The sequence below is a fragment of the Ctenocephalides felis genome, unplaced genomic scaffold, assembly GCF_003426905.1.
Source record: "Ctenocephalides felis isolate EL2017-DRISC unplaced genomic scaffold, ASM342690v1 CF-g0.4_SCAFFOLD_01886, whole genome shotgun sequence".
Lineage (NCBI taxonomy): Eukaryota > Metazoa > Arthropoda > Insecta > Siphonaptera > Pulicidae > Ctenocephalides > Ctenocephalides felis.
This window is the reverse complement of record NW_020538040.1, coordinates 134387210-134404695: the sequence shown is the minus strand read 5'-3', so window position 1 is coordinate 134404695 and position 17486 is coordinate 134387210. Positions and strand designations below refer to the sequence as shown.

Below are 17486 nucleotides of genomic sequence, written 5' to 3'. Positions count from 1 at the left end.
AAACGATTAACTTATATTTTTTTCCATTTTGTTTTAGAACTTCGTCATTGATTACTGCTATCTCTGCTGCAATAAATTTATTTTATAGTACTTCATATCATATTTATTCCTATTTTATTATTTTTGCTATCATTTATTTTGCTAGCTACTTCAATTCTTGTGCATTAACGCAAGCAAAAAACAATTAGCAACAGATACGATACTAGCTTATGTATAAGATATAATAATAACGTGTACTACTGCCCTGAGGCAGGTCCGAGAGCTGTGTTAAAGTCCAATCACGAAAAAAGAGTGTGAGAGATGATTTTCCTTTGCCATTTCACAACGCAGTGCTCGAAATGGGCTTTTTCAATTAGAAACGTATTTTTGACCTTTATTTTCAAGCGAAAACGGACAACGCTACTACACGATATCAGGTCTTCCAGGGCGGGATTCAAACTCACGACTCTGTCCACACGAGTCGGTGAGCTTAACCATTACACCATGAAACACACTAATGTTATTCACACGCACAGACATATAGGAAGGGAAAGGCGGAGCGCAAAGATCCAATTTGACTTTGAGCAAGTATATTGTGAAAACCAAACCAATTATATCACAAATAACACATATCAAACAAACAACTATATGACTACGTTCAGTAAAACTCATAGCCAATTCGTCATTGTAGATATGTGTTTCTTAGCAAAATTTCTCATCTGTCTTTCTTTGCCAATGGGCGGGGGAAGTAAGGTGCAAACAGATCCAAAACCTTTTTTTTAAACTTTGAATTGATTTTACGAAATAATAGCTAGAATATTCAAACGATGCAAAACATAAATTTCATGGGCATATTTGTTACATAGACAACACTGTTTATAACCTTGATCTGGTACTTCGTCAGGAATATTCATCAGCAGAGTTGGAATAACTTAATTTATTATATTTCTTATAAAATTGTTTTTTTTTTAACTCGATTTACATCTTTATGTACTATTTTTAATTGTTTACGCCTTTGCCAGGGAAAAGGATTAATTGGTACTTTTCACCCCATCTGCATTTCACGTTATTATAGAGGTTATATAAGAACATCTGTTAAATTTAACTTAAAATTAACATCTCATAAAACAATTAAATAACGTATTCTTAAAAATTATGGTAAGGTCTCGTAAACTAAGCAACAATGCTCAAAACCAAAAAAACAAAAACGGAAGAAAATACTTTTGTTATAAATTTTTAAACATGGCTATTTATATAATTCATTTGATTTGAGGCGATGGCTTATTATACATATTTTGCCCTCTGCTTTCAAATATTGTCGAAAAATTCCTAACCTTACTTGTTTTTTTAGATATTGTTAGTGGGCTTTTTTACCCGCGGACCTTCAAGCCCCGCTCCACTCCATAAATATATACATATTGTATATATATATACATAAATATATATATATATATATATATATACATATATATATACATATATATATATATACATATATATATACATATATATATATACATATATATATATACATATATATATACATATATATATATATATATATATATATATATATATATATATATGTATATATATATTAGGGTGGTCCTTAAAATGGTCATTTTCAAATTTTCTTGCTCCCAGGGGCTCAAATGGTTCCAAATTGATAAAAAACAATTCTCTGAAAGTTTTAGCTCTTAATATTAACGTTTATATAGAGCGCAATTCAATCAAAGTTCGTATGGAAAAAGCATGGAAAAAATTTTGAAAATTAAAAAAAAAATGTTTTAGGTATAACTTAGCGACAAATGAATGAGTTTTATTCATTTATTTGTTCGCTAAATTACATCTATAAAACATTTTTAAAATTTTTGATATATATATATATATATATATATATATATATATATTAGGGTGGTCTTTAATATGGACATTGTCGAATTTGCTTGCACCCAAGGGCTCAAATGGTTCCAAGTGCGTAATTCAATCAAACTTCGTATGGAAATAGCATGGAAAAATTTTTGAAAATAAAAAATTTTTTTTTAGATATAACTTAGCGACAAATGAATTAAAAGTAAAAATTCGTGTCAATTTTCATTGAAAATTCGACGCTCTGCAAAATTTTTGAAAAATTTTTCATGCTATTTCCATATAAAACTTTGATTTAATTGCGCTCTATCTAAACAATAGTATTAAGAGCTAAAACTTTCAGAGAATTGTTTTTTATCAATTTGGAGCCATTTGAGCCTTTGGGAGCAAGAAAATTCAAAAATGTCCATTTTAAGGACCACCCTAATATATATATATATATATATATATATATATATATAGTACATGTATGTGTGTGTGGATATTCTCGCGATTGATTATATCAATTGACTTTCCGCTTCGAGTCAATACAAATAAATCATCGCAAGCAACCTGAGCAAATGAAAACAATAAAAACAATTTCATCGAAAAGTGCATATAATTAACAACGCGGTTTTAATACTAATCAGAAACGTGATCCAATCTATTTTCAATGCACATATATCATTCTAAAACTAATTCAGGCGAGTAATAACAATCTCACAACTCGACGAGGGCAACGGGAAACTAATGCCCGAACGTATGCCGTGTGCCGTGCGCGCCGACGAGGCGAAAGAGGCGAAAGAGGCGAACGAGGCAACCGAGCCAACCGGGGCAACCGGAGCGACCGGAGCGACCGGAGCGACCGGAGCCACCGGAGCCACCGGGGCAACCGAGACGGCCGACGCGAATGTTATAATACACAGGAGAGTTTTACAGTCATTTCATCTGCATGACAATTATAGTTATAATTTTGTTATTTGTGTTGTACCTATCGCCGACGAGTCGACACAACTTATATTAATAAGTCAACTTTATGAATAAATTAGAACGAATGCGAAACGCATAAATACACTTCACCAGCAAACGTAATCGTACATGACTGATTGTATGAGAGTATTTAACATATAAAACCATGTTAATTTAAACGTTTTGTCTATAAACACATTAACACCTTATCTAATTATACAAAATACCTTTACCAAAATAAAGAAGTTCTCTCTATTGGGTGTGTGGCATATGTTTTCAAATGTAGTATTTATCACGAAACACGAAACTAAAATCAAAATTGGTAGTCAAATGGCACAAAATCGAAAAAAATTAAAACTAGTGGTGTATGGGATCGTGTCTTCAGGCAAATTGCTGGAACTTCCCGTACCGAATTAAAATTTTGAATTATTTTCGACATTCAAAAAAAACTATTTTGTAAATATAAAAAAATGAAGATTTTTTTTTCCTTTTTTAAAAAAACAATGGTTTCGTCAACACAAGCAGAAAGTTTTTTGAATCCTTCAAATCGGATGCTTATTTCTCTCAAAAACTGCCATTTTAAGTACATTTTGCACCGTATTTCAAAACGGCTAGACCTGCCTTTGCCCAAAACTAATCACCACTTCACCCCATCATTACGAGTTGAACGTTTTTTGGATCATTCAAATCGGATGCTTCGTTCTCTCAAAAACTGGATTTTTATTTTTTGCACTCTTTGCTCCGTAACTCCAAAACGGCCGGATCGACCTTTACCAAAAACTAATCAGCATTCAAATCGGTTGATTAGTGCACTCAAAAACGTGGACGAAAAATTGTATCCATACATACATACACACATATTCATTTTTTCTAAGGTATGCCAAAATGTTCAGAAACCTTCAAAACGTAAAGATATGCATATGAATTATTAATATGTGTTAGTGATAATATAAATAATTCAAGTAAGTAATGTTTTATGCAATTCTCTTTAGTTAAAACTTTTCTTTTTACTATTGCTTATGTATATTCAATTTGTAACGTTACTTTCTGTTTTTTTTTTTTTTTTTTAAATTGTAGAACCACTGAAGATGACGTAGAATTTTACGTCGAAACGTATGGAAGAATAAAGATGTTTTGAAAAAAATCTTTACTTTACTTATTTTTCACTTGATGTTACGCCCTCCAAGAAATCAATCATATATATATATATATATATATATATATATATATATATATATATATATATAGAAAATATAGATAAAAAATATTTTTCGATTTGAAAATGAGCCCATCTCGGGCGCTGTGGGGTGAAATGATAACGGAAAATCTCTCACACTATTCTTTCCTGAATTGAATTGGAGTTTAACTCAGCTCACGAACCTGCCCTAGGGCAGTACTACCCACTATCTTATAATTTCAACGTTTTGAAACTAAGTATTTTCAAAAAAAAATAAAAATACTAATATTTTAACAATAAAAGTATGAAAATAAAACATTAAAAAAATACTTTATATAAAACGTAAAAATGGTAATACGATGTTGAAATCCAAGATAAAATGAATATTTCAAGCGAATAACTATAATGTAAATATTTTCATTACTTTTAAATAATTTTTATCACTTTTATAAAAACAGAGCGCGATTGTATAAACAAATGATAGAACATCAGTATTTCGATTTCAGTAACACGAATAATTGTTTTATTGATTTTTAACTAAGCAAACATTAATAAATAAGTAAGTCAAATCGTACTACTGTTAAGTAGAATAGCACAAATTCACTTACAAATAATGTATATTTTTTCATTTCTAGTAATATCCAACGGAAAATCTCAAACCTTACAAGACAACGCCACGTCTGCTCATGTCGACCACCTGAATCCACTGAAGGAATCCGAGGTGCTTGGAATCGGCGAACGTTATCGCAGACTCATTCCTTACATGACTTTTTACCTCACCAACGACTATCTGGTGCCGGAAACCCAAGTCCAAAGACTTAATTCCCACGATGAACCTCAACAGCTGGAATTGCAGCAGCAGCAGCAGCAGCAGCAGCCGCAACAGCAACAGCGGCCTGATAGACTACGACAGGAACCCAAACAAGGCGAGAAGTATGTGGCGAGTTCCCAAGTTGAACCTCGCCAACTGCAGTATCGATACAAGATTCTGAGACCAAATAGTGGATACGCTTTTACACCCTCAGTGCCATACACAAAAACTTCAGGGAGGTTCATCCCCATTCAAGTGCAAAGAGTGAGTCACTGTTGAATTTATTTTATTATATTGCCCCTTTTTTATTTTTGAATTGGAAACAACGAAACACATACACACACTTCTCCTTTGAGAAGTTAAAGTTAATTACAACTGAATACTGATGTTGACAATATTATATGTCGAAACGATTGAAAAACTATAAATTGTTCAAAATCCACTGTATAACACGGTACATCTATAACACGGTTCGAGAATAGAGAATATCTTCCTTATAAGACAGTACTTTTATAACACGGTTCAAGTTTAGCACGGTTCTAGTATTGGGCAAAACTCTAATAAAGCTGTTAAAAGCTTAATTTATATAATTAAGTAAGATAAATTAATTTTATCTAATTAAGAATCAATTTAATAACTGTACTACGGCTCAATAAATCTGATAAAACTAGCTAACTCGATAACTATTCGAGCGCGTATGTTCCAGATGAAAAAGGACTTTTAAACTTTACCAAACAATTTCTTAAATGAAGATGTTTCAAATAAGATGAGCACAAAATTTAAAAGAAAATTTCACATGTATTTAGAATCGTATAATAAAATCTTTAAACGTTTTGAAGATCTTTTAACCAGAAAACAAGTAAGCACGATAAAAAACCCTTACATTATAAGGATATCTTTCCAAAAAAAAAACGCTAGCGGTGAACAGCACTTTGTCATAACAACTAAAATAATTCATTTCAATTAAATATAATGAATCATTTGATTTATTCATTATGTATCTTCTTTATAAAAATCCTATAGATATGTTCACTTTATTTCGTATACTACAAATTCGCAATGCCGTGCGTGGACAGGGTCGTGAGCTAGAACTCCCACTCTGGACAACCTGATATCATGTAGTAGTGATATCAATTTGCACTTGCATAAAAAAATAAATAGCATATTTCTGACACTGCAGTGTAAAATGGCAATAGAAAATTTCTCACAATATTCTTCCCTGATTCGAGTTGGACTTAAACTCAGCTCACGTACCTGCACTAGGGAATCTATTCCATAATATATATTCCATCATATATTTAACACAATACTTCAACTTTCCGTTCTAAAATATTTAGGTGACATAATTTCGTAGTCATACAAACGAACTCAATTTATATATGTATAGTATTATAATTTAATTCGATATATGATAAATTCTATATAACTCTTAGTTTGGCATATTATTGAAATCAATGTAATATCTATCAAAAAATACCACGAAAAATTACCAGGTCACCCAAACAAATATTTAAAAGAACTAGCGGGGCGCATGGCATCGTGCCTTCAGGCAAATTGCTGGAACTTTTCGTACCAAAAATTATTTTTTTAAAAGATTAACATTTTTGAAAAAAATTCACTCTGAAAAATTAGATTTTTGAGAAACTATAAATTTTTGATAAAAATTTACTTTTTTAAAAAAAAAAAAGACTTTGAAGAAAAGTGAATTTTGAAATATTTTGGAAATCTGAACCTTTTTTCAAAGCAATCGTACTGCTTTCGGAAACACCGATCAACCGATTTGAATGATTCAAAAAACATTCGATTCGTATTGATAAGGAGACGTGCTGATTAGTTTTTGGCAAAGGCAGGTCTAGCCGTTCCGAAGATATGGGGCAAAAAGTGCCAAAAACGGTAACTCAGTTTTTAAGAGAACGGAGCGTCCGATTTGAATAATTCAAAAAACGTAATTAACATAACATAAAACATTGTTGAATTGAAGTTGAAACATTGAAGAACTGATCAAATTTTCATGAAGGCAGGTGTAGCGGTTTCGGAGGTCTAGAAAAAAAAGTAAAAAAAATGCCATCTGGCGGTCAAAAGTGATCATAAGACATATGCACATCAAATTATCAGATATTTTATAGAAATTTTAACAATAAGTATAAATTTTGTTTACATTCCTATGGTTTCCGTACCAATGCTTATCCGTTAGACGGCGGCGCGGCGCTTACGCGCTTCGATATTTTGTCTCTATGCAGTTAAAGCAGTACGACTTTCGAAAAAAAGTTCAGAATTTCCAAAATATGTTATGAAGAAAACATTTTTTCAAAAATGTTAATCGTTTTTAAAAAAATAATATTTTTTGGTACGGGAAGTTCTAGCCTTAAGGCACGATGCCTTAAGGCACGATGCCGTGCGCCCCACTAGTTGAATTATTCAAATCGCTTCATCCGTGTTCCCGAAATCGTCGACGAAAATTTGTATCCGAACACGCATACACACACGCACACACATACACACACACAAACATCAATTTTTTTCTAAGGTATGCCAAAATATTCAGAAACCTCTGAAACGTAAAGATATATAAAAATTTTCATTTTCGATTTTTTTGCGATTACTATAACTTACCCCACGGGAAGTTAATTGAGTGAGAAATCTCGTACTCGAAGTTTGAAAAAAATGCCCGTGCGATCTTAAATGAAATGTCAAAAAATAAAAAAAAAGATATCTCATAGAAGATAAATTCTTTAAATGCATTTACAGCCAGCATATTAAAAATTAGATTATTTTGATCGGCAATAAATCTATTAAAAAAATGGTATCTATATATAGATTCATTTATTATATATGTATTATAAAGAAAATAAAAGTCACATGGATTTCTTTAACATAATACACATTAGATGCGACTGAATAATACGTAAAATATTAACAAATAAAAATATCTATTGTATCATTATTGGATCTCGTGTTGATTCCACAAACTGTCTCCAAACTAATTCCATTCACTAATTGGCATGTTGATCCGCATTTCATACAAAACATTATGATTTGTGTCTCATACCAGAATCACTGCAGCGTCTAATTGCCCCTTGCGAAACGTATGTTGACAATGGATAGGAAACATTCTAACTTTAGTTTTGTTTAAATTATATGCTAGATTTTCCCAAAGGTACCGACCGATGATATCCAACTTTCACCATAGGATAGATTATGAATACAGAGTATCAGATCAAAAAACTAATAGTCGAGCACTGAGCGTTCTATAATAGTCTAATATCAATGTTATATAATATATACACAGTCAATTCCCCGTTAACGCGGTGAGTGCGTACTGTGTAGTAAGGAAACCGTATTGCGTTCTTTGGAAACTTGCTATTGCGTTGTATGGGAACCGCGCTATGAGAAACTCAGAATTAGTACAACTCGCGGCATTTTTATCGCGTTATATGGAAACCAATAAATACAACTGTGAGTAGGAGTAATACGGACAAAATGGCATAAGCGCCTTATTTAAAAATTGGCGCAACACGGTAGTCAGTCGAAGGTGTTCGCGCCTTCATACGTTTATTTTGTGCAGTTTTCTCATGTTTTTGAAGACATATTTATTGCTATTTGTGATTATTTTATTTAAGGTTCGAATTGTGCGATCATTCAATTTGTGTAATAGGAGGTCCGTGTTATCGGAGGAACGTCAAATTTTCAGCTCGGTGTAGTATGTGAACCGCGTTTCCAGTGTATATGTGACCTATATATGGAGCAAAATAATTGCGGATGTAAAAGTACGTATCACATAAGCAAAAGGGGTAGCTAATATAACTAGCATGAATGGTTTACCCACTGCAAGGCATGCCACATCTAAATGTTCACAGTTCACCCTCAAATCTAGAACTTGGCTTGCTATTGGATTATATTAATAGTTAATGCCAATGTGAAACCGATTACATTCAAATTGGCACATTTGGAGACTTGAGGTTTTAATATACATATTTTCCGAGCTTTGGCTATATCAAACATTCACTTACTGAAAGCGGGATGAGGGCCGTTTTTGAATAACACTTTATAAAAAAATGAAATAAAAAAAATGTCCCAAAAGATAAAAAAAAATTACGGGTGGCCAACCATCACTAATTAGGAATAACAAAAATAGATGCTAGCTTAGTCCTACTAAATGTGAACGTAGAATTTCATGAAAACCGGTCATCCTATAATGATGACGTAGAATTTTAGATACTTTATACAAAGAAGAAAGATATGTACTTATGTAAGATTGTCAGTTCAAATTGAAGTTAAAAATTAAACATATGCGCATACTTTGTAGTACAAAAACGGAATAAATTCTAACAATCAATTATTTTGTAACCAAAACTTTTTTTGAGTATCATAAAACTTTTTATCGAAAATATAAAATCTCATCCAATAAGCTTGTGCGCTTAATAACTTCTATCGTTGGGAATATTGACCTCGTATTATTATAGACAATCAATTGTGTTCTTCAATTTTATAAAATTATTATTTTCCAGCCAAGCAACTACTACGTGCGTAAACCATACAAAACTATACAAACGACATATAGTCCACAAACAAATAAAGGATACAGCAGCACAAAATTCAGCTCTCAATACGTTCCGCACCAACAACCACAAGCTCAACCTCATCCCCAACCCCAATATGGAGATCGACAAGTACCTTTAAGAAATGATCACAGATTCTCACAGTCTTTACGACCACCTGCAGTTCACCGACATCAATCCAGTAAAATCCAATCCCAAAACGCCCCTCTTCTGATTTACTACGGAAACGATTATGATGATAAATATGTGAACTATGTACCCCAGCAACACTACAAGTTAGAAAATGTAATTTCTGATGACCACGAAGAGTACAGGCAACCACAAGGGTTCGAGAAGGTCAAGCAGTACCAGACTCCGACTCCGGGAGAAGTCTCACAACTAAAACATATCGAATTTACTGGCGGCTTTCAGCCTATCACTGTGACAACAGATCAACCCATGGGAGTTCCACAAGGTTTTTCGATAAGACCGAAATATAAGCATGTGTATCAGAAACCTCCTGTAGTAGACCATTACGATAGAGAAGAGGAAGAGAAACAAGTGACGCATAAATATTACGATGAAGACATTAAACCAAATCCTCAACATAAATACGAAACTGTTACAGAAACACAGTATGATAGGCCTCAAACTCAACAAGAATATAAAGCCAAACAAGAACAAGATAAATTACAAGACTCTAGAAATTCTTTATCGATAATATTGAAAAAACTGCAAGAAAGTAATACCTTGCCCCATACGCTGACCACTGATAATATCGATAATTCCATAAAAACACTTGTGCAAATATTAAACAACTTAAAACAAACTCACAAAAACGTTGAAGTTTTGTCACAAGTTCCAGTTAATAATTATGAAGTACAACCGATCAGAACTTCCATAGAAAATGTGCAAGATGAAAAAGTTGAAGAAGAAGAAGTAGAAGAAGAAGAGGAAGAAGGTATATTTAATTTAATTTAATTTAATTACCTTTATTATATTAATCTGTTTATTATTTTGATCAACTAAACCGTCGACCAAATAAATAATAATATACTTGAAAGCAATTCAGTATATCAAGAAATTTAAGAATTCAGCTTGTGGCAGTAAAATTGATCGACTTTACGTAGTTGAGTCATGTGAGTCTTTTCAAATCTAGTTACCAGAAATATATCAGCGACTTCTAAACAATTCTCATTCTAAACAATATAAGTAAATGTTATAAAGAACTAATATTTATTATTTAACTTCATTGTAGATTTGGAGTCTCCCCACTCAATTAAATATTCAGGACCTTCCACGGGTAGACCTGGCATCGACTACCCAACACTGTCCGAAATTCCAGTAACCAATTTTAATTGCAGAGAACAACGATACAAAGGATTTTTTGGTGATCCAGACACTAATTGTCAAGTGAGAACCTAGTTACTTAGTATAATATTCAAACTGAATTTTTAAGCCGTATAAATTTCAACAATATATAACTTTTGATATGATGATTATAAAATTTTCTCGCAGGTTTGGCATTATTGCGATTTGAATGGTGGTCAAGCATCTTTCCTGTGCCCAAATGGAACCATATTCAGTCAGGTAAAATTTTGAAACATGTAATTATTCAATTGTTAACACTGTGACATATGTTAGCCCAGGACTAATTCATCATTGATACCAAAAAACATGAATTGTTCAAACAATATTAAAAACTAGCATTATGCTATACAAGCAAAACAAAGCGGCTCACTACATTTTTCAAAATATTTAGAAGTTTTCAGACAAAAACATTACAGTAAAAATGTAACGCGTTAAAATTAGACTTGATCGATTGGCAATTCAAAATTGAATTCAAATGTGAGTTATACGTGGTTAGGAAAAAATATAATTTATTCAATTTTGATACATTTAAATAGTCATATCGTATTTCACTCTTATTAATCGTTAATGGCATAAGATTTATTACCAATATAAAAAATAAATGCACTTTTTGCACGTTCAGATTAAATTTCTATTTTTGATAGCAGTTTTAATATGTTGCTGATTCATAAAAATGAATTATGTGCTTTTATACAAATTTCATATTTTTTATATTGAAAGTTACAAGAGATATTATGAAAATCGAAGTTTCGTTTCCATAGTTTTTTCCATAGTTTCGTATCACTTACGTCCTTTTCTTAAAAACAATTAAATAATTTGAGGAAATTTTTAAAATTCGCCATAAGCAAATGGACTAAACGCACGATAATTAAATACTGAATTGCAATTTTGGAAACTGTTTTTCATGTGTATTGGTTAATCATATCTACTGTCACCTGTATAATGTTAAAAACTATAAAAAATAATTTGAGTAAAGATTGCAAATTTTCTCCATACACATATGCACTCATGAGCATCGAGTTTGATCACAAAAGAAATTTTGCTTTTATCCCTGTTGCTACGAGAATGTTTTCCGCAGGAGTGTCGCTGCTGTGCGGAAATAGCGCGCCACACAGTTGCACTACTCTGAACGGACAGGCACAACAATATATTTTAAGATATTTCTATCACTATCGATAAAAACGTGTTGAAAAATTAAAGTTTAAGCTTCTGATAACATAGAAATTATAATAAAAATTATCTTGAAGTGAAGTCTAACATACAGCATGTGGTCCATACACACTGCACGTTATGTGGATGTCGTCCATTGACGACCTTCGTATACACAGTTAGTAGAGTGGATATCGTCTATGGGCGACACTCGTAGCAAAATGGTTAATCAAATACCGAATTGAAAAAATAGCTTGAAAGTTATATATAACATAATACAAAACTATTTTTCGTGGATCATATTAACCATAATTTGATCGTCATAGACATAGAAACTATTAAAACGAGATTCAAGTTGAATCACAAAATCTGTATAGGGCGGTAATTAAACCCGTGTGGACCTACAGAATTCAACTTTGGGGTACTGCTAAAAAGTGCAAATTAAACATAATTCAACGTGCACAAAATAAATTCTTGTGGCAAATATTAAACCCTCCACAAAGACACAGGCATATACCTACAATTCTAGAACATATAACAATGGTTGCCAACAATTATAAAAGCAGAATAGACGTCCATCCTAACCAATTAGCATCTCGTGTATACCTGGAAAGCCAGCCCACAAGGCTTTGAAAAAAATATCCGGAAACCTAATATAGTTTAACTATAATAATACTTTCATTTTACTATATTTTATTGTTTTTAGTTTTTTTTTATTTTAATTAGCTCTAGTAGATACGCCATTGGGAAATATATAGATTGCAGAATAAAATTAAATAATACAAAAAAATCGCGTAATCATAAAACCGTTCTATTCGTCGTAAATTTCAAAATGTTTTCTAATTCCAGGTTGCCCTGACGTGTGATTGGTGGTTCAATGTAAAATGTTCTACAACTGCGCAATTGTATGTTCTTAATGAAAGATTGTACAAATACATCCTACCATTTACTCCAAAATTTCCGGAAGACTACAGCGGACCATTAGTTGACAAGTAAGTACAAAAACTAAATGGTAAATGTCTCAAGAAAATGGAAAATGGTATATACTGGAACTTTCCGTTTTATAACCATAAATTAAATGCAAGAATATGATAAACAATTTAAATGCCACATTTTCAAAATTAATTAATTTTATTTTTTCATAAAGTTTGAACAAAATAGGTGAGATAGAGGGCGAGGCTTAAAAAGATCCGCGGGTAGAAAGATCCACCAAAATTATCTTAAAAACTAGTGAAGTATGGTATTTTTAAACGATTCTATTTCAAAGTATAGGGCAAAAGGGCTTTAACTAGCCATTGGTTGAATTCGGGTGACATCGCTATCACGTGATGAACGGCCACGTTGTCAATTTTTTAACAAAGGTGTTTCGTTGTTATTTTTTTTTTGGTTTTGAAAGCTATTTTTAGTGTACGATACTTGAATATAATTTCTTACGCATACGTTACTATCATCTTTATTATTATTTTATAATATATTTTTTTATTTTTTTGTTAGATTGAAGAAAAGTATGTAAAGCAAAGTAAATTTCATAAAAGTTCACATTTAGTTGGGTAAAAAAAACTAAATTCACCTTTACACTGTAAATTTTGCAATGTAAAGGTGAATTTAGTTTTTACAGTGTAAAAGGTGTAAGCAATAAGAAAATGGTAAATAAAAGTAAAAGAAATAGCAAAATAAGTCAAAAAACACGGTTTTACAAAAGAAAAATTGAATTAATAATTATTTCAACTCTTGTGATGAATTCTGCCGACAAAGGTTAAGGTAAAGGTTATGTACAGTATGATTTTTGTAAGATATGTGTCTATGGAATATGCATTTTGAATAGAAGTTGTATTTACTATATTTGTAATAATTGTATTTTGAGAAACAATGAATCTGAGTACAATAAAAAGAAATATCTACCAAAGCAAGATTCATGATAGTAGTAAGAGTTGTTTATAATATTAAACAATATATTTATATATTTAAATGATATTTTTAAATTCAGCTGTTTAATTTAATATAATAATTAAAATGCATGGCAATGATTAAATAATTAAGCTATTATTCTGTGAAACCTCTATAAAATTATAAATAAATAAAATAGTGCTCCTTTTTGCCATTTTTGCTGTCCCTATTCACCCAGACTATGGGGTTTTAAAAAAGAAAAATAACAAATTAAAAAAAAACATGTTTACAATTATGAATTAGCTGAGAATTTTACTGAACATAGTTTGACAGTTGTTTGTTTGATCTGTGATATGCGTTGGGATGTAGTTGATTTTTGTGCCCTTCCCTATCTTACACAGATTATTTATTTTATAACTTTAATATTTTAAATTTTTGCTTACATAAAATTTCTGGTGTACCAATTTTTTTTTCTCAGATATCTGGCGATTAAATTCCGTGAAATGGAGGACAAAATGAAGAAAAGGAAAAAACTCGAGAATCCAGTTGTCGAAAGTGAAAAAGCCGAAGTTATCGAGATCAAACCGAATGGAGAACCTCTACGAAATAAATAATATAGTGACCGATTTTTTATTTTGAATTTCATCATTGTAGATAATTCATTCCCACATCTAGTTTATATGTCTGGGTAGTTATAGTTCGCGAAAATACCCGAAAATGTTAAAAAATGATATAACTTAATCATAGGATAATTTATAAACAACATAATTTATATAAATAATAAAAAAATATGAACACTGCGAGGAGATTTAGGAAGCAGATTTTACTAATATTAGGAGCATTTCTCAACAATACTGACTTTAGCAATGGATCCATAATCAAAATATTTTTAAATATATATAATATAAAGATTCATAATCAAAATAATAAAAAACCGTGATAAATACTACGTTCTATAAGTTGTTTTAGAAACTTTGCTTACAAGCACGATTATTTTTATTTGAATTTATTTTTCTTCTTGTTGTCGTCCATTATTCGCTCTAATTTTTCTTCGATGGATCCACGCTATAAAAAAGAATTATTTAAAAAAAATATAAAAATTTGCAATATATGCACATATATGCATATGCTTTTTCCTCTAGTCATTTTGCAACGAGAATTTTGATTGCAATCATACTAGTGCGTAAACATCACATATATTTAATTTGACGATATGAAAATGCTCTAATTTGCTATTTTTTATTTAATATAGTTTTAGTAAGCTATAAGCAATGGCATTCAATAGAAATCCAAATTTTCAAGGCCATTTTTATCTTGAACTGATAATAAAACTACTCACATTATTGACAAACTGCTCTCAACTACGAAAATTTGCGATAAATCGATAAAAATTAATTGCTTTTAGCATCAAATAATAATAGAAAATTATTAAAAAACATCATTAGTAATATATGGCATCAAAACAACTAAGCCAACAATCGGAATTCTAATGGAGCAACTTTTGCCAAATATGGTCGATAAATTTTAATTTCATCCTAAATCATCAGTTGAAGCCGGATCTTAATACTTGATCGGCTTATTTTGCATATTTGGTTCAAATATTTAAAAATATTCGGGAAATGTTTGTTTAGTTTTTATTTTCTCAAAAATACATAACTATCTAAAGTGTATTTCTATCCATTTTTGCCATTGACATAATTGCTGGACGTTATTGATTTTCCTGATCGCCACATTTAGCTTGTAATTTCAGATAATAAATTATAAAAAATTAAGACAAATTGCAAATAATCAAAATAAATAAAATTATACCGAAGTAAAATATAATCAGTTTGGTGCCTTAATTTCTTATTTTTAGGAGATATTTGTATTAGTATCTTCATTCTCAACTATCTCCTAATACTTTCCTAATCTTCAGTAAATACATTTTGCCTATAAATGAATTTATGAGTCAAAAAAATAACGTGAAGAAGTCACCAAATTTAGCCGATATTAATTTTTGCAAAAAAAAATACCATTTTTTTCAGAACCTGACCATATTTTTATTTATGGCGAAAAGCACTTTTCATTCATGAAAACATTTTGAATAGAGAAAATTTAATATTTTTGTCGATTATTGGTATGTAGACATAAATTATTATAAAAATAACGAAAAACACTATTCGATATAATGATTATCTCCCGAGATATTGGAATCCAAAATGTTAAATTCATTTTAATAATAAATTTTAAATTAATATTGATAAATCAAAGGTACACTCAAAAACAGGTAGAGAACATTTAACAGAAAACAAAAGATTCCTTTCTCATATCGACAAGTTTTAGAGAAAAACGTTTCATCCTAAAAGTTTCATTTTTATAATTGGAAAAATATCATTTCAGTTCGATTTATATATTTATCGATAAACTGTCGCAAATGAAATCGTACTCTTACCAAAGAAGAGAAATATATGTCACTGACCTATATAAATGTAATAGATTCCATTACATCCCAGAAATACAACCCTGATTAGATTTGTCGAAGTACCTTCAATAATCCAGGGCATCGCCTGTAAACGATGTTCAAAAAGAAAGTTTATATTTAGTAGACTCATTAAAAACTGAGCCATTAGACGACCATGTAAACAGTATTAATATAACCACATTCTTTTGATTTTTTTTTCTTGAAAATATAATCATCTGAATACATAAGTATAAAATTATTAAAAAGTAAATATATAATCAGGACAATTTATAAAATATAATTCTCAGATAACTTAGATGTATATTGTAGCTCTTTCATGTTGTAATCATGTTCTTTGGCCAGAAATTTGTTGCTATAGTAAGTCTACTATTATCATATGTAAAATAAACTTTCTTCCATGACCTGATTTATTATGAGCAGGCATGGTTACGTAGATCATTACGAATAGTTGCTGATAGTTGTGTGGCCATCGGTTTTAGTTTTAAACATTCATTATAAACATGTAGTATTAAAGTTTTTTGAAATATATACAATTGTTTTATTGATGTATAAAAATTTGAAATAATCAATTTAAAGGTGGAAAACTCGGAACAAACGCTGAAGTTCCGGAAAACAACTTCAGAGCACGTTAGTTGTGCATTCAACACCTAAAACTTGGTCTTAAACAGTTTGATTTGAAATAATATATCAAACAATTTCGGTTTGTTCTATTCACACTGCCATTATATATCTTATATATAAAATTCTTCTGTACGGGTGTATGGTGTGATACTTCTCTTAAACGGTTATTCGGATTTTGATAATTCTTTTTAGAGTTTGTCAAAGGAATTTTTTAAGATTTAATGAACGATAAAACTATAGTAATATTGTAGAAATAAATGGCAAAAATGACAAGAAAAAAACACTTATCATTGTTTGACATTAAACTGTTATCTGCTAGAAATGTCAATTCACTTGAAATTTGAATTTAGCTAAAATTATATGCCTAGATGATATTAGAATATAATATACAAGGAAAATGTAATGTCTACATTACTATTGCCAAAAAGCAGCTGAGATGTGCCAGAAATTAAAATAATATAAGATGCAGTCAACAGTATATATTTGGCAGATAAAATTATATTCAGTTTAATAAATAACGCAACAAGTCAAAAATTGCGTATACAATATTTTTTCAAACCTATGCATGCCGCATTTTGGTTTATTTTACTAAATTATTTAACAAGACAAAAAAATATTTCTACTTATTAAAAAAATGATTTAGAATTTTGTTTCATGTGTCAAAAATTCATTTGT

General features: G+C 30.6%; 1 protein-coding gene across 1 annotated transcript; it reads left to right on the top strand.

Annotated features, from left to right (window-relative positions):
- Positions 1-2577: 2577 nt before the first annotated feature.
- On the top strand, positions 2578-14343 carry LOC113375943 (putative mediator of RNA polymerase II transcription subunit 26). Its single transcript, XM_026615878.1, has 7 exons — positions 2578-2791; positions 4609-5048; positions 9293-10283; positions 10581-10735; positions 10841-10912; positions 12692-12834; positions 14208-14343. The coding sequence occupies exons 1-7, from the start codon at positions 2578-2580 to the stop codon at positions 14341-14343; spliced, it is 2151 nt and encodes a 716-aa protein (XP_026471663.1).
- The last annotated feature ends 3143 nt before the right edge of the window (positions 14344-17486 follow it).

Excerpts from the sequence above, each read along its gene's own strand:
- LOC113375943 (XM_026615878.1), top strand. The coding sequence starts at position 2,578 with ATGCCCGAACGTATGCCGTGTGCCGTGCGCGCCGACGAGGCGAAAGAG. Across the intron at positions 10,913-12,691 it reads ATGGAACCATATTCAGTCAG|GTTGCCCTGACGTGTGATTG; the intron begins GTAAAATTTTGA and ends TTCTAATTCCAG. Across the intron at positions 12,835-14,207 it reads AGCGGACCATTAGTTGACAA|ATATCTGGCGATTAAATTCC; the intron begins GTAAGTACAAAA and ends TTTTTTTCTCAG.